Source organism: Plectropomus leopardus, chromosome 13 (assembly GCF_026936395.1).
Source record: "Plectropomus leopardus strain MGB_pleo_1.0 chromosome 13, ASM2693639v1, whole genome shotgun sequence".
Lineage (NCBI taxonomy): Eukaryota > Metazoa > Chordata > Actinopteri > Perciformes > Serranidae > Plectropomus > Plectropomus leopardus.
In genome coordinates this window covers 16,061,146-16,083,719 of record NC_142188.1, presented here as the reverse complement: position 1 = coordinate 16,083,719, position 22,574 = coordinate 16,061,146, and the positions used below count along the sequence as shown (strand labels likewise).

General features: G+C 37.6%; 3 protein-coding genes across 3 annotated transcripts; 2 read left to right on the top strand and 1 right to left on the bottom strand.

Annotated features, from left to right (window-relative positions):
- Positions 1-112: 112 nt before the first annotated feature.
- ppa1b (inorganic pyrophosphatase 1b) lies at positions 113-5,730 on the bottom strand. Its single transcript, XM_042502064.2, has 11 exons — positions 5,571-5,730; positions 4,066-4,130; positions 3,600-3,653; positions 2,577-2,696; positions 2,363-2,449; positions 2,090-2,216; positions 1,876-2,003; positions 922-1,007; positions 740-815; positions 589-628; positions 113-490 (listed from the first exon to the last, which is right to left on the bottom strand). Exons 1-11 carry the CDS (start codon positions 5,629-5,631, stop codon positions 459-461), a joined length of 876 nt encoding a protein of 291 aa, XP_042357998.2. The 5' UTR covers positions 5,632-5,730; the 3' UTR covers positions 113-458.
- A 2,030-nt stretch (positions 5,731-7,760) lies between these two features.
- On the top strand, positions 7,761-15,282 carry eif4ebp2 (eukaryotic translation initiation factor 4E binding protein 2). The gene is made up of 3 exons (XM_042502144.2): positions 7,761-8,073; positions 11,163-11,342; positions 12,568-15,282. Exons 1-3 carry the CDS (start codon positions 7,941-7,943, stop codon positions 12,597-12,599), a joined length of 345 nt encoding a protein of 114 aa, XP_042358078.1. The 5' UTR covers positions 7,761-7,940; the 3' UTR covers positions 12,600-15,282.
- Positions 13,778-22,366, top strand: rps24 (ribosomal protein S24). Its single transcript, XM_042502601.2, has 8 exons — positions 13,778-13,789; positions 17,054-17,093; positions 17,230-17,333; positions 18,033-18,098; positions 19,168-19,377; positions 19,970-20,083; positions 21,657-21,677; positions 22,272-22,366. Exons 1-7 carry the CDS (start codon positions 13,778-13,780, stop codon positions 21,660-21,662), a joined length of 552 nt encoding a protein of 183 aa, XP_042358535.2. The 3' UTR covers positions 21,663-21,677; positions 22,272-22,366.
- Positions 22,367-22,574: the final 208 nt, after the last annotated feature.

The window sequence follows — 22,574 nt, the reverse complement described above, 5'->3', positions numbered from 1 at the left end:
GAATTATGACAGTGACAAAACCCCAGTCCAAATATTTTTGATAAAGATAAAGCAAATTTAATTTAATTCCAGATCATAAAAGTATTATGTTAATAATAACAAAAATTCACACTTTGTTGATAATTTAACCAGAGAAGCTTTATTAAAGCAGTCCAGACTCACATACATGGCACAAGTTTCTACAGGCACTTGTACTTTGTTTCTGACAGCACATCTCCAGAGAGATCTTTGTTAAATAAGTGAAAATTCATTGGTCAAGACATAAGTGCATTTTTTACTTTGCTTTTTCTCTACAGTATCTAACCACTATCTCTCCATCTACAGGGAAACAGCCTGCCCAGACCCAAGCATCCACGTCCCATCCCGTCATCCCATTGGTTCCCATTGGTAAGACCACCTTCAAGTATTCCTATAAGAGACGAGCCTTTCACTCTGCTCCGATCCGAACAGCTCTTGGTTTACTTCCTATCGTAGTAGAACCATGTATCCACTGCGAATGAAAACATCACAGTCAGTCTCACATTAGATCTATCAGCAGAAATCTAACAATCTGGACATTATTTACAAAATTAATCTGTGAAATGCTACCTGATGAGGGGATAGGTTCTTCTTTTCCACATGGACAGGTCTAAAATAGAGTGAAACATCATTTATGAAATAAACACCAAGGAGGAATGAGGCCTAGTGTTGAAACTTCAGATGTTATGTTGCGAAAACGGATTAACAAAATCGTACTTACTTCACCAACAACAGCTTTAGCTTCGTCCACTGAGCAGCAGAGAGGGCTGTCGCTGGCCGAGACGCACGTGTTTTTGCTGTATAGCATCATAGAAGCCATAAATTAATACATTTTAGTTTAAAGCTGACTAAAAAGTGGCTGTATTTGTTAGCTGTGGTAGAAGCAGTAAGAACAGTATTTACCATATCAGTTCCCCAGCATTGGCCGTTTGGGCAATAAGGGCTTTCCAGAAGTTGTGAGTGCTCTTGATAACTTCAATGGCAAAGTCCTGAAACACCAAAAACAAAACAAAAACAGTCAGTGCTCTGATAAAAGTAAGATCTTTTGCAGTTAACTATAACATCCATGCAAGAACAATCTGTTATATAATTATGTTTTAAATCTTGTTCAAATTTGCATAAATTTGACAAGGGCATAAACCAGACAATTTTACCCTCCACAGGACGTATATTCAGTAATGCCAAAAAGTGCTGTGATGTAAAATAATTTTACCATTTGTGACACTTTAAATTCGTTGTTAGTTTAAGTCTGTGCTGCCTCATTTAAATGTATTTTCTAACATGAAGGGGATGGTAAAATATGGATCTATGGTCTGTGCTTAAGCATCTCTTCTCCTGTGACCTCTTCCCACCCAAACAAGCTTGGTGCAGGTTATGAACGTAAACCCTATACAAAAACTGAGTTTATTTCAGTGCACCAGTAAGCCCACATATTTACTTTATTAGCTTTCCATATGGCCTGCAGAAATATGAAGCCGCTTCCAGTTGCACTCTTTTATGATTCAATTTTGTGTACGTAAAGTAAGTAATAAGATGTAGGCATGTCAAATAGTTGATTAAATGCATGTCTTGTTACATTACACATTTTACTTTATTTATTCTTGTCATTGTGACTCACGTGCAATGAATTTCCTCAAAATGCAATCATTTTAAGCCTCTAGTACCATAGTACTATAGTACTAGAGGTTTACCATCTGGCAACTGTAGCCTAAACTACAGCTCCTTGGAAACGATCACTCTCACAGCACAAAAAGTTAACTGATTAGTTAAAGATGAAAGATAATCAAATTAAACATTAATCTCAAACAATTTCTCCCTGTAAATATAAGGCTAAATAGGGTGTGTGAGGGTGGAGACCTTGTCTTTGAACTCGTCGTTGAAAGCAAACTTGTTCTCCGGTTTCCCATCTGGCACTTTGTACCTCCTGAACCAGTCGACTGTGGCCTCGAGGTAACCAGGTTTCAGGCGCTTGACATCACTGATGTCTGAGCAGAGACGGGGACAACAAAACAAGTTCAGCATGACTGATGCAAGACTACTCAAAAATCAAACAGAGGAAAAAGGCACGTACTGTTCAAGTCTTTGGCTTCAGGGTCCTCTACATTGATTGCAATCACTTTCCAATCAGTCTCGCCCTCATCGATCATGGCCAGGATCCCGAGCACCTTCACTTTGATTACCTCCCCACGAGAGCACACCTAGGAGACACTTTCTGTTGTCATCAGCAGTATTATGCTTTTTCAATGTACACAACAATGAAATCAATCATCACAGTGACTTAATGACATAATGAAAGATGTCAAACATTTACATACGGCTGTTAAATCATCATGTGATGTCGTACCTTACTGCCAATTTCACAGACATCGATGGGGTCGTTGTCACCGCAGCAGCCAGTGTCTCCATCTTTGTGTGCCGGATCTTCCCAAGTCTGAAACGAAAAAATACATCCAGCTGACGTAAGTGCTCAGAATTTGCTGTTGTAAGTTTTAAACTCTGCAGGACTGATCTTAAACCACCACAGCTTTTAGGGAGCAAACAAGTTTGAGAAAACTAACCTGAGGAATGGCTCCATAGTTCCATATGTAGCCTTTATGTGGGAAAACATTGGCAACATATCGCAGCTTGCCCTTCTTCACATCTTGCTTTATTGGGTTCAACAGGTCTTTTGTTGCGATCTGAAAATAAATTGCATTGCTGTTACTTTTAAAGAAATGATTAGGGTTAAAAACTATGTTTCATCCCTGCTTAAGTGCATTTCCGATGTCTTTTTGAAACTGAGGAGCTTCACATTAGAAAACAAGTGGCAATACAATAATTTGCATGCAAAAACTCACATTAAATATTTACATTATTTTAATAATTACAAATGTCAATATTTAATCTCATTTAACTTGTGACGTTTATGGGTGGAAGACATTATATGAGCTGTGTGTTCATGAAAACATTTTAAAACCCGTTGGATATTTTAATAATACCGCAAGGAACCTCTGACTCTGTGTGTGTGTGTGTGTGTGTGTGTGTGTGTGTGTGTGTGTGTGTGTGTCTCGGCCGTGTGAACCATTCATCCAGTCTACCTGGTGCACTTTGGGCATGTATCACATTCAATATGAATAAACTTTGAATACAAAAGCTAACAGTTCCCTCTGCAGCAGTCGGGGCAGCTGCGGAGAGTCAAGCATGACTCACTGAGTGTATTTCACAGATGTTTCTGACTGCCAGAAGCAGCAGCTTAAGTGTGGTGTTTGTTGCCATAATAACTTGTAATACGAAGTTTACCACCGGCATATTACCTTCATTAATTAAATTTTTTCAGAAATGGGGTGCTTATGTCAAAGAATATTTTAACATGCTTTGGGGGTCTTTTGTACATTATTTCAGAGTAAAATAAGTTAAATAGCAACATCGTAATTCAATATGTTCAAATTGAAATATCATCATAAATCTACAGCTGTCAGGTGTTGCTCATGACCCAAGGAAGTGCAGTGTCGCGTGTGCAGTAGTTTGTGTGAGCTTCCAAAGATGCAAATGCAGATCATCTGATCTGAAAGTTGATGGTGGAAAATATTTCAGAATCGTACCTCCATCTTTGCATTTGTCCACTTTGGTACTTCAACAACCATGTGAAAGATGTTCTGTAGGAGACAATAATCTGTCATTATAATCTTTTAATCATTCAGAAATAGTATACGACACAAGTGAAGATGACACAATTTTTAAACACACAATGAACATATAGTTCTGTCTTTTACTTTGGTCAAAACTTTTCCGTTACTAGCATTGTTTCAAAAAGATTAGATAATAAATATTCTATTGTAATCATGAGATATTGACACTGCACTGAGAAAAAAAAAGTAAAGGCCATTGCCTTCGCAGATAGACTATGACCTTGCTATTCTGGGAAGCAGTATTTAAACCCGTACACTGCAGTTGACTAAAAAAGTATTCACATTCATGGAAAAACTGCAGGTGAAATTTTGGTAGATTTAAAGGTTACACAAAATACATAAATATGTACTGGGGTGAAGTCGACAGATGTTATCTTACCTGACTCTCATCAGCATACATCGGTATGTCATGGAATGGTGAGACATACTTTCCCTCCGCATTTTCTGCAACACAGATCAAACACTGTTATGAACATGGCAGACAGACACGAGCTGCTCTCATGTGTCTCAAATCAAAAATCACATTGTCAAGTCTAGTGGATTGCCAAGAGGATACATAGGTTATCACTACTGCTTACTTTCATTTTTGGCAGAGGGTTTGCCAATGATTAGCTTGATAAAATAAAAAATAAAAAATAAAACACAGACTACAGACTATGCATTTTGGGCTCTATAATGTAGCCTCCACCATTAATGAATGACAAATCTAGGACAGTGCACATAAAGAACAGGCAGTGCCAGTTTAGCTTCCTGAAACACCCATTAAATTGCATCCTGTTTAGCAAAGAGGCCAATGCTTTCAGTTTCTAATACTTAACCAACGCTAGCTGAGCACACGGGCTTATTTCACATCATGCCCCAGTGACCGCTGTCTGTCTGCATTCAGAGACTTTAAAGAGATAGTAAACATTTTTTTTTAAATGTGGTTGTACTTATCCATAGAGAGCATATTATATAAAGGATGGAGTCCAACATGGAAGCTAAACAATGAACTGCTGTTCTGTACTTTTGGGGACGGTTCGGTCCCCAGATTTTGACTTTCATGCTAATTTTTGCAGCTGCACACATGCAGGCAAGCAAAAGCATTGCGCCAGTGAAGTTTTTCAAAACAATTTGGCACACACACACACACACACACACACACACACACACACACTTGGATTGCTATGTACAATCACCATGATTAATAAAATCCAATTTTCCATGTCTGAGCATTTTTAAGACTTTAGAAAGCTTAGTTTAAGTCAATTTAATACCAATTAAGACCTTACTATTTGATCAATTACTTCAGTGCCTTTTAAGACTTGAAGGACCTGCGGGAACATTGTTAAAAAAAAGCAATAATCTAATTTATGCCCCTGCAGGGAGCATTTGGTCGATAACGTTAGGTAATCACAGCCTTGTTTTATCAGTAATAACGGGGTTATCAGCGTTTTGCACCAGGGAGGGCGTTGTCTCAACTCAAAGCGTTCATGATTCAATGCAATAAATGACGTGTTTGAGCACTTTACCAGATTTACCGAAATAACCCGCTTACTTTTGCACAGTTTAAGCAATAACAATGATGTAAAATCGACGACGAGACCCTCTGTGACGTGTCAGAAACCAGATCATCCCACTTACACGCGAAACTGGCCCAACTGGTCGGCGCAACTTTACGCTGCCCAAACCAATGAACTCGGACTATTCAAACAAATGCAGATTTGATTGTAATTTCCGTTTTGAGATTATACAGTGTCAACAATTCAATGATAGGCTGACACAAAACCACTAACATAAATGAATAAGTGACACGTGGGAGGTTGCAGCTAGCCGGTGGGGTTTGTGAAAGGACGTCAAAGTAGCAAACAATGACTCTATTATTTCTACTCGGATTCTACTTACTGAAGAACAAGCGGTAGCTCAGGGAGTTTGGGTTTCCCCTCTCTTCCACTTTGTAGCTCATGTTTAGTACAGGTTTGTGGTGTTGTGTGTCTCTAGGATGACGGATGGCGGCGGAAAGAGACGTCTGAGCAAGGTAATAGGTGGCGTAGAAGAGACAAGGCACAACGCATGCGCACTTGGCATATGATGCCTTCAGAGAAATCGGAAATACCGAAATTATCAGATGAAAATACCAAAAGTGTATAAGTATGAGTGAAAGTTTGCATTGTGTTTAAAAACAGAACTGAACATAAAACATATGAATGAACAGCTATACCAGTGTTGTAGTCTGACTCACGAAGTCATCTGGTATTGTATTTATCAAAGTATTAACTTTTTGATATTGCACCTTTTATATTAACATGCAGCAAAAAGTGCTTCACATACCAAAGTTGAAATAACTCAGGCACAAATTAAAGGATCACGTAAACAGCTATACATAAAGTTTTAGTAAGACTAGAAAATTACGGAAATAGGATCATAACAATAACAACAACAAAAATGGATTTTAAAAAGCAAAGCAACCAAAAAAATGATATAAGTTTAAAGTCTATAGAATAAACAGAAAATAAATAAAACAAGAATAAGAATAAAAACTAGAAAAAGCATTTCCTGCGTGACATGAATGTGAATGCTTAAAGCTGAAATGAATTCAAAACTGTTGCTGAAAATGCAGAAATATATTACAAATTGCCAGAAAAAGCTGAAACATAGAGAATTGCTGCTTGAAAAAGACACCCTATAGCAAAAACTCTCAGAAGTGCTGTTGAAATGTCTTTGTTCTGAGCACCACAAGACTTTGCTGAAGACATCAATGTGTCATTTGTATGGATAAAATGAAAAATGAATGTGAAAACTCACTTTAAAAAAGTCTCCGTATTTGGGTTTTGCTCAAACTTGATGACAGAAATTAACACTGCAGCATATGGGAGCCAGCAGCGATCTCTTGTTGCTTTGAGGCAGAGATAGAAAACAATTCTTAGGCCTATTGCCTATTGTAGCGCATACCAGAATGACCTACACCTTCTATAAATGGAGTTAAAGATAGAGTAGCTCATTCTGTCAGGAAGGAAATGTCATCAGACTGACCTGCTAACTCTTTACATGTGAATACGTGTAGAAAAAAATATTTTGTCAAATATGAAATATCCATTACAATGACCTACTACCTCCTCCTAAATGCAGTAAAAAAGTAGAGTAGCTCATTCTTTCAGGTAGGAAATGTCATCAGAATGACCTACTTATTCTTTAAATGTAGCTCAAAACAGACACACACACACACACACACACACACACACACACACACACACACACAAACGCAAAGAGATAGACAGGCTTTGTTTCTCTGCATGTAAAAAGTGGGCTGACACCAAATGCTGATTTTTATTTTGAGGATTTTTATGATTGTCAGGTATATCACCAAAACAATTTGGCAAGAATAACAACTTATTTGTTACTAATATTCAAAAATCTAAATTTCTCCAAGAATGTACAGTATGTAATTAATTTGATAATGATTTTCACAAAATTTTACATCCATATAATATTTTTAAAGAAGCTGCCCAATTCTACCACTTTAAAAAAATCAGATCTAGATATTAAAACAATATCAAACTTAAATATGTTATTTAAAAAAGGCAACAAAAACTAAATTTGAATGCAAAGCTTTCTGAAATACCTAATTTGGCAATCACCTATGTGTGTTCACACTTGTCATTATGTTATTCATTTTTTATTTATCTTATTTTTCTTCATGTTTTTGTCTTTTTTGTTGACACCATTGTATATTGCTTGCATCAAAGTATTGTAAATTATTGAGTTAACCGTAATTTAGTGTATTACCATAGATGAGTTATTTCTGTAAGCCCATGGGTTTCTAACCTCTCTGGCACACTGTTTTCAATGATGTGAACAAATGAAAGGAATGTAAATTATTTTATTTTTATTTTATTTTGGTCTGTCTGGTTTGTACTTACTTATGTCATTATATTCATTTAAAAAATTTTGTATTGATCACCACTAACTGTACTTTTTAAAAAAACTGTTAATTAAAAAGGTTTTGATTTGTTAATTTTTTAACAAAAAAAGAGACGAAAAAAAAACAAACGGCTGCTCGCCCCGTTGACGTCACATCCGGCCGCAGCTCGTCGTGCTTCCTGCCTTTGCTGAGGGAGGGGACGGTGCTGACGGCTGGGAGGACGAAAGGAGAGACAAGAAAGCTTTGGGAAGACACAAGAGAGTGGGGAACGGCCCGGGTTTCCACCGTCCGTCGGGAAATTAACACCCCAGTTTTCTGTAGCTGCTTGATTTGTTACCCAATCGGCGCTAAAAATGTCGGCCAGTCGTCAGCACAGCGAGAGCTGGGCCATCCCGACCAGGACGGTGTTGATCAACGACACAACGCAGCTACCTCATGACTATTGTACCACCCCTGGAGGCACTTTTTTCTCTACCACCCCCGGAGGTAAATGGATATTCCGTCTGCTTTATCTTTTTTTTAGTAAGAAAATGGGGAGCAATTGTCTTTGAATGCTGTTTGCACTCTCACAAAACCTTTAACTGCTGCTGTCACTTTGGCCTATCGGCAGCCGTGTCGTTCTGATCAAAACAAAAACAAAGATTAGCCCCGCCCCCCTGCTCTCTTGCGGCTCTCTGGTTGGCTGGTTTGCAGCGCAGAGATTCTGATGCATGCATTGTTACCTATTGCAGTCATTATATTGTATTTAAAGAAATGCTTTATTTGTTATCCGTCGCAAGCAGGAGTGTGACCACCTTGTAGCGAATACTGTACATCAGCTATGTATAGCCAGGTTGCAATGTGTAACTTAAGGCCCTTGCAGATGAGAAAGAGCAGTACATCTCGCATACATAATATGTACATAATATCACTCTATGACTGTTATCCCAGCACTGTGTTGCTGACATGCTTTATATCTGTACTATCGAGCAGGGGTCTCATTCTAATTTTATTTGGGGGTCACATGCAGCTCAATTTGATGTCAAGTGGCCCACACCAGTAAAACCATTAAATGTTTTACAGTTCAGCAAACTTTAACAAACAAACAAACAGTAAAAATACTTGATTCACAGTTTGTAAAGGTGTAGGTTGAGATGTCGTGAACTCAGATATTTCGGTTTTTGAAATTATTGAATTGTGAAGCAGTGTTTTTTTATAGCACCTTGATTTTCCGATTTGAAGTAATTTCAAGAGAGAGATATGGGACTTTTATTTTGGGCTTTTTCTAAATTCATGCAATTAAAGTGATGGATTTTTGTCTTTATATATAGTCAGACATGTCCTTAATTGAAATGCACCAGTCAAGACAAATGTCTGATTTTGTCAAGCAGCCTTGTAAAACCCCAAAATATATTCAGCGTACAACAATGAACAACAGAAAGGCAGAGTCCTAATAGAGAAATAACTCAAACTATTAAGTGATTATTTAGATATATTTGCCAATATTTGTTTTATCAATCAACCTATCAGTTAATTGACTATTATTTCACACCTAATTCATACTCACACGTTTTGTTTGAGACTCTTAGGGTACATGGTTTTCTAACTAGGGGCATAGAGCCATTGAAGTACGCCACACATAATCAGTGAAATAAATATTTAAGTGAAAGTAGAGTTTAAAAAGTCTTTGGTCGCAGTTGATATTTTGACCTGTCAAAAACAGTGATACTGATAAATTCATTTCATCGCATAATTGCTGGAACTGAGTCATTGTTATCGTCATTCGTTCCAACTGAGCTTTTCTGTCACGACAAGTCAAAGCATCTGCTGTGGAAAAGATGCAGTGATTCTGATTTGTGTGAAAACTATAAATGTGTTTTGATGCCAGCAACGCTGTTAAGTTCAAGGTTAACTCGATTTATTCAGAAACAAACAAGATGTACAGTACAAGAGAGACAGGTTTTTTTTTTTACAGAAAACAAAAGCTGGTCAGTTAAATTCAAACCGTGTAGAGGTGTAGCTTGCTCTCCCTGTCAGTGCAGTCAGAGAACCTTGTGTATTTTGTGTGTATAAACTGTGGCAGTTTGAGCAGTGTTTACCTTTTGTGTAACAGAAAGACAGTTAAACAAATGTCTGTTTGCCACTTTCTGTTTACCACGTTTTCTTGGCTTCTTAAAAAAGTATTTAACAACTGGAAATATGGTCTTTTCATATAACTGTGCTGTCTATACAGTAGAAAGACACACATACTTTTGAAATCAGTGCTGCGTGACCAGAGAAAACAGGGGGAAAGGGCTGTGGCAAACCAACTACCAGAATGCACTGCGCAACAGCGTACCAAAAAACACTCATGCAAGTGGCTTATGTAATGTGAGTTATACTGTGTTTAAACTGAAGTCATGAACTTGTGTTTACGACATGGGAAGTCATGTAAACAACGCTGTGAACTTGGAGCTCTTGAAAAATTTCCACTCATTCAGATAATACATCAAGGGTAAATAGGCACTTCTCATAAACACTGTAAACGTGACCCCACTTGAATGTAGTATTATTTTCGTCTTTTTGCGAAAACAATATGACAACCGGCTGGTAGCAAATGATCTCCTATTATAGTGAAACGATTCACGAAAATAATTTGTCTCTGCAAACATTTAAGGTGACAAATATTCAACGCAGTAAAGGCAGCTTGGTTTATTTTTGATCAGCACTGCCTAGTTTTACCGGTCGCTCGAGTTTTTTCTGAGTTTGACAGAGAGAGAGTGGCAATTCACTCTCAATCTGCTTCTATACTCTTTTTGTGTATTCGGAAATGCTTAGTCTGAGTACCACACTGTGGCACAAAGTGGACCGTTCGCAAATTCAGAGCAATGTTGGAATGTACTATTCGGTTAACCAGAGCACCGCACTCTCGGAGTGACAGAGTGCATTCTGGGCACTCAGTTTGGGGAGACAGTGCAGCAGAGTTAACGTGTGATGAACTTAAAAGTTCGTTAATTCATGTGGTAATAGAATACTCTCATTTTGGTGCAATACGTCGGATTAGATTTAAAAATGCATGCTTTGTGTTCGTCAGGCCCTACGGAAATGGTCAAATACAATCTGTAATTGAAAAAAAAGTCCTGGAGTCAGTAAAAAATCTGCAAGATGTCATGAGACATACATAGATTAATGCAGGCAGATGAGCAGGGATATCTGGGCGCTGGCAAAATGGAGGGAAGTTTACCACAGTTCATTTACACAAAATACCCACGTTGTTATGATACAAAGCTGGATGAAAATCAGCAAAGTATCCCTTTAAGGGACATGACCAAAAGTTTGGGAACCACTGACTTGCATCAACCAATCTGTCTCTCTTTGTTTTTTGCCTGTTTTGGGTTAATTGAGACTTGTTTTTTTGTCTATCTATTTTTTTTGTCTTTATCTATTTGACTCTTTGTTGTAAGAAAAGTAGATGCTTTCAGACAGGTTAGCTTTAATCTGGGCCCCCTGGATGAAAGCCAGCCTTTTGACTCAAAACACATCTGATAGCACTCGCATTACACTTCCTCCTTCGCTCGAGCACGAGTAACTGAAACATAATGTGTGTTCTGTTGCAGGAACCCGGATCATCTATGACCGTAACTTCCTGTTGGAGAAGCGCAACTCTCCCATTGCCCAAACTCCCCCAGCTCATCTGCCTGTCATCCCGGGAGTGACCAACCAAAATGTCCTGAGAGAGAACAAGAAGAACGAAGCCAACAACCACATCAACAACCACGATGGCAAGCCCAAAACTGGTAAGTCAAGTCCATTTTATTTATAAAGCCCATTATCACAAATCACAATTTTCTGCAGAGGGCTTTACAGGACACAACACCCCACCTGAGGAGGGATACCTCTTCCAAGATGGACAGATGTGCAATAGATGTCATAAAGAACAATAAAATTACAGAAGTTTATGACAAAATGATGCACAGGAAAGAGAGAGATGCACAGTAATAATAATAAAAAAAATAGTCAGAAAAATATGAATATTGATAAATATAGTTTATGATGGTATGTATGGTACATGCCTGCATTTTTGTTTGTGACAGTAATAATCATATGTGAATAATAACAGTGGAAGTATGACTAATAATAATAGCAGTAGTAGTAGGTGTTGGGCAGGACCACGGCATCAGCGCAACCACGACCCACAATCCAGGCGTAGCCGTGATCCGAGAAATCTTCGAGACAAGGGAGCACAAAGGCTCCAGAGAAGAAGCCATGAATGTTTGCAAATTAACAAAGAGAGAGAGAGAAGAGGAGGTGATTTCAGTGTATCATAGTAAGTCCCCAGGCAGACTACACCTATATCAGCCTCACTAGGGTAGTGTTGTAGTACTCAAGATCAGTCTTGGTCTCGAGACTGGTCTCTAGACCACTTTTAGAGGGCCTTGGTCTTGGAATCGAACACATTTTCTCTTGGTCTTTTATTGGTCTCGGACGTAGTTGACTCCGGATTTATAATCAAAGCTGGTTTAGACCAGAACGGATTTATTTATTAATATAATTACTGTGATTGGATGTAAAACTTCCTTCTTCAAATTCAGCTCATTCACGCAAGTCATTTGTACTTTACTTTTTGTGTCACCGATAATCGCTGCCACCCGTCATAGAAATCAGAGAAAAATTGTTTATTGTTGTTTTTTGTTTATATATGTATATATAGTCTTAGTCATGATGGTATGGTCTTGGCTACAGCACTACACTAGGGGCTGGTCCAAGGCAAGCCTGAGCCAGCCCTAACTATAAGCCTTATCAAAGAGGAAAATCTTAAGTCTACTCGTGAACGCAGTGATAAGAGTGTAAACGAAAGTGTTTTTTTGGTACAGTCACCCGTCCCTCTCTTCTCAAACAAACACACCCTCTGTTGTTGTTCTGTAATTATTCCACTTAATAACCACCATGATTATAAAAAGCAAAAAAAAAAAAAAGATTGTGCCAAACATGTCACAACACCTTTTTCTCTTTGCCTTCAAGGTGATGATGCTCAGTTTGAAATGGACATCTAACAGACTGGAACGACACCAGCAAAAGCAAATGACCTGGCATCACCCGTGCCAGTGGCTTGGCTTGTAGAAACCAATGTTGTGAGCCCTCATGGCAGCCATCTTCTTTAGCTCTTTGTCTCGCTGCTGGATGTAATGTGTGTAAACATGGGGATTCAGTGTATCATACATACAGGTACAGAACAGTGTGACCAACTGTGGAAACTAGGTTTATTTGTAAAGATTTCCATGGTTACCAGCCGCTGTTAAAACCACACAGTTAGGGAGTGCGCCTGAATATTATTTACCCAGACACATTGTCCAATTAGCAGATTGCAGTGCTCATCTTACAGCTTTCTGTGAGTGTTTTTTAACAGAGCACACGGACAAAAAAAAAAACAAAAACTGACAATATTCCAAGTTTCATCAGGGGAGGAAGTGAGCATTTTAGTACTGGCCTTAGAATCAGTCAAACGCTTTGATATTCATCACAGTCTTTGGTTTTGAAGACCCATTTAAGCATGTTATTTAAGTGTTGTTGTTTTTTTTTTTTTTTTGGTTTTTGGATGTACTTGAAAAGCTCCACTATCTACTATCAGTTGTTCGGTTGGTTTCCAGTGATGGTATGCAAAGGGACGCTGTGTTTTTATTTTGCAATTAGGTGAAGATTTCATTCCAAGACTTATGTTTCCATTACCAACATGAGTCTGAGTTTCCAGTTTTCAGGGCAAAACGTTTTTTCTTTGATGAATTTTAGACCATGATTTAATCATTTTGTAATAATCAGGGGTATTTCCCACTATCACATAAGGCTAATTATAAACCCTGATAATTGAAAAGAAGCATTTCATGTAGAACTAGAAGAGGACTCAGAAGGCGCAGACCTTTCAAGAAAAATGATTTGTGTATCCACACTGTGATTCGGATCCGCTCAGAATTTTAAGGGGTGCTTCCTTGGCTTATGATACAGCCAAGTTTCACGAAAATCAGGCCCCGTAGTTTGTCTGTAATCCTGCTGACAAACAAACAGAACCATCAACATAACCTCCTTGTCAGAGGTTATTATTATATTTCTCTCCTGCCGAGAAAAGTCAACATACTTTTTCTTTAGATTTAATGTCACTTTAACCTAAGAGCCTGTACTTTATTTATCAGCGTAGGGGGGTTAGCCGGAGTGTGACAATTAAGTTTTATTTTATGTCATGACCCTCCTGGTAGCTACAAATATCTTTCCTTGAGCCTCTCTTAGTGACTATAGGACAACACATGACCCTCCCTTCACAAAAAATAACCACATTTCACAGTTTCTGGATATGATAAATTTGTGATTTTGGAAATTAAAAAAAGCATGCCTTTTAAACCCACTGGGGTTCTGAGGGCATTTAAAATAAATACAAAATACAACCATATAAACTTAAATGCTCCTTCCCCAAGCTAAATTAAAAAAAAAAAAAAACATAAAAAATTGAAAATTTGAGTGGAAATTGAAAAAATTATTTGAACTGCACTCCCCCCTCCACTCTCATAAATAAAGAACAGTCCCTAACTGGTTTGTTTTGTTGGCAAAAACATTGTGTTCATAATTTGATAAATCTAAGAAAGAAGGAAACATTTACAATAATGTGGAAATATTCCAGTGGTCGTTTTGGTTGAAATACAAGATTTTTTAAAAAAGAAAATGAAAATTATCCAGATGTTTTATATGCATTTTATTTTATAGTGCATTTTCTCAGTATTGAGGTTATTTGTTTGGGTATCAGCACTGTCAAGCCTTTGGATTTGTTACAAGTGTCAAGGAACCAGAAGACTTGTTTGCATCAGGCTCGATAGCTTCTGTCCCTTAATCTACAAATCTGTCCCCAGTGTCCTTAATCCATTACCTTATTCTTTTCATGTGTCATGTCTGTCCATGCCTTACTTTACATCAGATGCAGTAACTACAAGTAGGCTCCTAGTCATCATTTTGTACTTTCCAACAGATGTTTATTTTTTCACTGTAACATTGAACAGGTAACATTGTACTTGGCAATTGAGAAAAACAAATACTTTTTATGGTTTTAAAATTATTTCAAAGCAGCTGTGAAGTTTGAGAGTGTGGTGACGCGCATGTCGTTTTGGGATTCTGAAGTTCAGATGGCGATGTGGTTAAAAGAATACCACGTGCTCATTTAGTCCCAAGAATTTTTTTATTTTGTTTTTTTTTAACCAAAATCATAGTCCTGTCTGCTAATTGTACTAATTGTCCAAATAGCAGCTTTTAACCTGGCAAATAAAAATCCCCATAAAGTTCCAATTTTTTCATTTAAATTTCATTCACACCACAAGTTTGTTTCTCTGTATGACTGGAACCACTGAATGGTTGAGATGATGTCTATCAAAGATTTTCTTTTTTCTCTTTTTGGCTTTGTAATTAATTCTGGCCATGTTTGGTGACAAATACATAGAGGGGTTGCTTGACCCCGATTTGCATTGCACATTTTTAGCGATACAACTCTTTATATTACAGCATCATAATTCAGATTGCAGAAATTTTTCAAATCAGTTTGGTTTGACAATGAGGGCTTAACATTGTGTGCTGAAAGAGATTTGAAACAAACTTACTGTAACTTTCTGTTATGATTTTAAGTAACTTTATTTTAAATGAAACTCCAATGCCAGTGGACACTGTTGCTGCAAGATCAATAAAGTTCCGTAACAAAGGAAATAAGATGTCTTGTTTTTATTGTCTCTGTTTTGTGTGGTTGGCTGTTTTGAATGTGACAAAAACAGGAACGGAGTCATTTAACATGACTTTCTATGAGCCACTATTCTCACTGTGTTTCAGTCAGGAGCTGGAATATCGTCTGTATGTTTTCACCACAATGTTTCTCCGTGTGTCGTCTCTGTGACTCTGATTCACGCTGTGCCACAGAGCAAAGCCCTCTTTCCACATCTGAAATGTCACATCACAAACACTCAATAAAAAAACAAACATAAAATCTCTTTGCAAACATTTTCTGTCGTTGCACCCACTCATTTTTTCAATTCACGGGATTCTGTTTATAGGCAACTAACCATTAATACATCTCTTACAGAACATGTGAATTTTTTTAGATGCATTTTCTTAATTTAATACTCTAATTTTTAAATAGCATCCTGTAGACATGTTTTGCACATAAGTGTTTCACTACAAACACTGAACACAGCGCATCTGGTTCTTGTGCATAAATGTACAGTTCTAATGCTATTGCGATGCCTTTATCAACTACACTAAACATGTTAGACATTTAGTTTTGTCAACATGACCTCATACACACATGACCTGACATTGCTCCTACAGTAATATAACACTTCATATTTTTCTAAACAACCTCTTCTTCATGTGTACATCCAAGTCTGAATCCCCAGCTGGGGAAAGTAGGAAACTGCCTTGAGGCCTCAGAGTCCAAGGGGTCTCAAAACGTCCTAGGATCACTTCATGTCAGCTGGTTAACTACATTTTAAGGAAATATACACTACTGAAGTAAAACAAACAAAAAAAAAATGCTGTGCAGACATGCCATGTGCCAATATTTAGGCTTAGTTTTAAGTTCTTTTAAACTCTGCACATCTAAAGTTAATTATTTTGTACATTTCCATGACTACCATGTGTTTATTACTCTCTTTAGTTACTTAAACAATGAATACTGTGGTTTATGACATCTTTAAATGGCCCTCACAGTCATTGACTGACTGACGTCTTGTGGACTAAAGAGGAACTTCAGCTAGCATTTTCTTAAGTTTACCAGTTTACCAGCAGTACTTTACAATTTAATCTCTCCAAAGAAATACCTAATTTGGGCAATATAATTATTCATTTATCTAAAGGAAAAATCAGAAACCCTCATTTACTTGGTTTAGTAATTAATTTAAGAAGTATTTTCTTATGTACAAATATCAACTGATAGAAAAAAATCTGTCTAAATATGTCACAATTTCTGTTATATTGACCAAGGTCAAAGGTTTGTTTTGTATTACTTAATGAATTGGCTCTACCACCATATGGGCTTACTGTATTAATTTCCAAAGGGGTCTCAAAACACATTGCCTTCATGATATTTATTGCCACCATGTACGTCTAATATTGTTTTATTTTTACTTTTATTTAAACATATGTATAATTTATTGTTTATATTAACTGAAAATATAGATTTGCTGTTTATATTGTTTGGAAGAATGCTAGAATTTGATTTCAATAAGATATTGTACTGTTTAATAGCTTGAAATAAAGTATAAAAAAATCATTTAAAAAAAAAAAAAATACAATTTACACACCCAAAACCCATGAAATGGAATTTTACTCAATATAAAAAAATCAATAAATAAATAATAAATACATCAATAAATAACCATTAAATAAATAAATAGAGTCATAGTTATATTTATTTATTTCCTACCCATGTTTGCGTATTTATTTAGTGATTGATTAATTTAACATTGACTAAAATAGCATTCCATAGCCAGACGGTTTCTGTTTCAAAGTTTTTATATTTTATGGATGTAAGCATGAACCTTATGTATTCAATTTCTTTCATTTGAAATACTTGATTATGTACCAACTAAATACCACGTTACTTGAAACAAAAAAAAATCGAAAAACTTCTGTTTGTTTGAACTGTTTGCGTTTTTACGTCAGGCAAGACAAGAGCGTGCCTGCTGAATTTTCTGCAGGCATTAATCCGGCCGCCTGCCGGTCCTTCCTCCTTTTCTACGTCCCTGAGCGAGGCCGGCGTCAAGATGGTGAGTGTTGTAGTAAAATATCAAGTAAAATCCGTTCATCATCGAGGCCATCCGTCCATCTGCACACATTACATGGTCACGAAGTGATCGTACAAGTATAATGTGCAATAAAATGTCAATATGGACGTGAGACGAGTAAATTCAGCGACACTATCCAGATGCTATCGTAACTGGTGTCTACCCGGACGTTACACACTCTCTATTTACCTGATTTGGGACATTTGTAAAGTTTCCACTTTGTGTTTTCATTACGTTTTACTCACTACAGATTGTCTTTAACATATGCAGTGGCTCAAACACACATAGGTGTATTTACACGTAAATAATGAGTCTGTGAATGAGTCCGAGCTCCTAGCGGCTAACGTTAGCATACAGTACAGTGGTAGTCATGGCAGGCCCTCATGCGAACAGGAATAATATTACTGCTATAAGAGAAATACTCAGGCTTATCAGCTGTTTTTTTTAGAAGAAACTGTCTGCATTTAGGCCTTGGAGGTATTTATTTTCTGTGGTAAGCGAGCTTCTTTAGCCCACGAGATATCCAGGGCAGCTAAGAGGTAACGTGACAGCATGTGTTATTGTGATACCTGGTGAGGTGAGCTGCTGCTTTTAGTGTTGAGCTTTGAAGTGTGAGGTTGCGATTTGAATTTTGGCAACATTTTCTGGCAATAAGCATCATCATCTCTCTCCCATCTCCAGAATGACACAGTGACAGTCAGGACCCGCAAGTTCATGACGAACCGGCTGCTTCAGAGGAAGCAAATGGTGAGTTTGTAAATCTTTGAAGTATTTATTGTGTTGATACCATCCTGAGTTGAGCTTTATTCTCTTATTTACCTGCTTAATGCTTAGGTAGTCTACACAAACCTGTACACAGTGTGCCATTTCCCTAACTCACTTTCCAGGCTTAGAAAAGTTGCCTAATCAGTAAAAATTCCAGAAAGTTTTGGAAAAGTCATTGAGATAATCTTTGTTTTTCATTGTCTGTAAATATGACTTTTTTGTCTGGCTGCCTTTGTGTAATTATATCTCAATTTCCTTTTTCGACATGTTCAAAACAAATTGAATCATATCAAAATCAAACCCTATGATTAATTTAAGATAACAGAAAATTCATTTTCTGTAAGTTAGCTGTTGACCTAAAGAAGCTCTAATGTGCATTGATTAGGGCTGCATGATATATTGTTTCAGCACCGACATTGCGACACACAGTAGTTAAATCAAAGGACCTGCAATGTCAAGTAAGGCAAATTGACTCTAATTAATTTTGAAATACTACTAATTTGTTGTTTGATACAAAAGAAAAACTCACAAGGTTTTCATTTCCCGTCACTTATACCAGCCAAGCCTTCCCCTTAAAGACAAGTGATGTGATGCGATGCAGTGCAGCAGCGTTTGATATGGAAAGGGAGACTCGTGTGTGTGTGTGTGTGTGTGTGTGTGTGTGTGTGTGTGTGTGTGTGTGTGTGTGTGTGTGTGTGTAGAGACGCACTGTAATCACACCTTTAAGTTCTGTGGACACATTGAAGCCAATGCTTATCCTTATTATTACATTTTTTATAATTTTGTCTGTGAAAATGTGCAGGAACTTTATTGCAATTCTTAAAAGTGTCTTTGCCATATTTGTATTGTAATTTTTCTTTTTTGTATCGATATTCATAACAGTACTTTGCCTTGTTTTTGTACCTCTTTATGTGTATCTTTTACGTTTAATGTATGCACCAAAAAAGCAAAAAAAAAGGCAAATTCTTTGTAAGTGACAGCCTTGTTTATTTGTCAATAAATCCTTCTCTGATTTTGATGCATTCATGTATTCACTCTGTCCTCTCTGTAGGTCGTCGATGTCCTGCATCCCGGCAAGGCCACAGTCCCCAAGACTGAAATCAGGGAGAAACTTGCCAAGATGTACAAGACCACCCCTGACGTTGTGTTCGTATTTGGCTTCAGGACTCAGTTTGGTGGCGGCAAGACAACAGGCTTTGCCATGGTGTACGAGTCCCTAGACTATGCCAAGAAGAATGAGCCCAAACACAGACTGGCCAGAGTGAGTTTTGAACCACTGTGAATGATTGATTTAATTCACTGACAGTTTTGTTTATTCGCAGTAGGCATCCCAATTTCACCTGGGGTGGGAATCACCATTGGCCCCACAATGTGATACTATCATGATACTAATGCCACAGTACAATATTATAGTGTTTTTACACATGTTGTTATCTATGGAGTGTTGTAATAACACATATTGTGATATATAGTGCGATTTACTACCTTTTTTCAACTGTAAATAATGTCCCTCAATGAAAACTTTGAAAATCTATTTTATCTAATAAGGTGAAGTTTTTCGTTCTGTTTATCTTACTTGAATCATTTTTGTAGCAGCAAATTATATCTTGTGAACTGACAAAGCAGTTGACCTGTTGCTACCTAGTCAGCCAAGGCCCACCATAGAACCTAACACGGTGTTAAAGCACATCATTCGGTGCTTGTCATAGACCTTTTTCTGTCATTGTAGCCGTCATTAATCCATTTTGTGATGCAGTAAAGTTGGTGTATTGTTGCTATAAATGTCTTACAAGCCTTTAATGCAATCTAATGAGTTTGCAGCACTAAGTCATGATTGCTTTTGTGTTCCTCAGCATGGTCTCTATGAGAAAAAGAAGACCTCAAGGAAACAGCGCAAGGAACGCAAGAACAGAATGAAGAAAGTACGAGGCATCAAGAAAGCCAGTGTGGGCGCTGCTGGCAAAAAGGTATTGTGAACGTTTTTATATGCTTTGTACCAACTTCAAATCATATTTCTTGTGATATTATGCCACAGGGGAATGAAAGTTATTTATTGCCTTTCCTAATCTGAGGAGCAAAGGAGGGCATCATTTCTTTCAGTGCACTTGATTCTTTCTTCATTGCATTTCTTCTTTTCCTACCCTGCTAATCTTTTTTTCCCACGACTCTTACTGTTTTAATTTCCTTTGTCATCTTTCCAATCGTATCAAATGTTCTTCTGGAACTGTAGAAGGTAAATGTTGTGCTTAAATAGACTAACTGCAGTGTGCAGATAATCAAGGAGTTTTAGATACTAGCTAACTCCTCCCTTTACACCCTCACCTACCCACTTTAAAGTAAAAAACCTTCATCCTTTTCCCTCTGGATGCACCTGATGCATCCAATATGAAAGGATTTTACCCACTGGTGAATACTTACCTGGTAATTCCCTCTGATAATACTAATGATTCCCGATTTGACCTGAAAACTAATAGTGTTGTAGATCTATCTAATGACAGTTTGCCTGATGTCAGACAGGATTATAAACTCGGTACACTCAGTTTCCATCTTCAGTCCGACATTTCGTCCACTCAAACTGGAGTCCACGCTGCCAGCATACCGGTTTTGACGAGATTTTAAAAGAGAAACTGAGCAAAGTCAAACAAACGACGCTGTCGCGCGATATTGAGCAGATGTAGGTTAGGACAGCCTTGATAGCAGTGTCCATCTGCTCTGTTGTGTTGGCCATTGTTATTACTCCTCATTGGTTCTGGTCTGCTGCTCGAAAGCATCTCGACAATGACACAAGTCCCGTCCATGGCGCTGATTGTCTAATTGAGTCTGCCATACAGGTTTATTGGTATTTAAACTAAGAAACCACGGTTTAATGTCACAATGCCAGACTCTAGTGGTCATCAGATTATCGGCCTGGCTGATTTGTATTGTTAATGTATATCAGTTCCAAATACCACCTATTGGTCTCTTCAACTACTGATAATCAGTATCTGTATCAGCCCTGAAAAACCGGTGTCGGTCGACCCCTATGCCAGACAAATCCCTCAAGTCAACTTAAGCTTGTAGAGTGAGCAAATTTCAAAGTCTGGACCCAGGCAAAATGGCAGTGTGAGGAGATCCTACAGCCAAAAAAGGATTTTTTTCTTCTTTTTTTTAAAATCCAGTACTAATCTGTGAAAATTTATGGTTTAATTTGTGTTTTAATGAATCCCTGCATACACCTGCGTACCCTCTATGGCACCAATCACTGGCCTAAAGTCACCTAGAATAGATCTCTGAATTGCAAAGCCCACCCTGACTTAAATACCATACTGCTGCACCAGTAATATCTTCAGCTCAGCTGACTTGTAAAATATTGACATTGTCCAGCGTATGTACCCTGGTTTTCATTGGCTTGGCTCTAAATGTGGTAAACAACCTGTGTTGTGCAGCCTCTGCAGATCCATTCAGAGATCTTTTCTATTCCATGTTTCAGTTTTTCAACATGTTAACGTTTCTGTTCCATCTTTTGTTCTTGATTTTGCTTCCCATGGATTTCTTTTGCAGAAATGAAGTGTCAGTGTGCAGGTATAGCAGCAGCATGGTGTGCCATCGTGTAGCACATCAAAAGCTGATAGAGCTGAGTTGTGCCATGCATGTCACGCCTTACTTTCCCCCCCGCAGTTTTCCTTCAGTGTTTCCCCACTTTCCCATGTTGTTTCAAACCCCCTACTAATAGGTTTTCCCTCAACCTCAGTCCTCTGTACCTCTGTCTCTGCTATAATGGGTATATCAATTAGGCTGCACCCTCTCTGCTGTACATTTAAACATACATAAAGGCTTGGATGATGCTTCAGATCTGTAATTATAGAGGCAGAAAATGAGTGTAGCATGTGGGTTGTAGGTTTTTCTAGTGTGTTGAGTTTGGGGCAGTTGAACTAAAAGCCTGCCAGTGTGTGAATTTCTCACTGGAATGTGTTTTCTTAAAAATGTCAAGTCATAACAATGTTTTTTATAGTTTCTGCAAACTGATGTTTTGGTTAAAACTGTTTGTCTCACCTAAAAATACTGTTAAACATCCATTGTCTCAGTTTGCATTAAACTTTGTTATTGCAATGTCTAGGAAGTTTGTTGTCAAAAATAAATTTGCTCTTGTATTAATTTGCTGTTATTTGTCTACAGTGAGCCCGGACAGCCAGGGGAGGATCTCCGTGCTCAAGATGTTCTTGTAAATTGTCATCAAATAAACTTTGGAAAAAATTTGAAAAAAAAAAAAATCTTGTCCTTGGGTATATTCATTCAAACAACCATTTATTTATTTGATGCCGTTATTTTATGCTCAGCTCATATCTCTGCAGACTCGTTGCTGTAAAACAAGTCAGTGGGTGTGAGGGTGTCTCTGTAAAAGATTGAGTTCCTGTTTGTGTTGACTCAAGACAGTTGGCAGCCAAGAATCACTACTCAAGGTGACTTAAGTTGTATTTG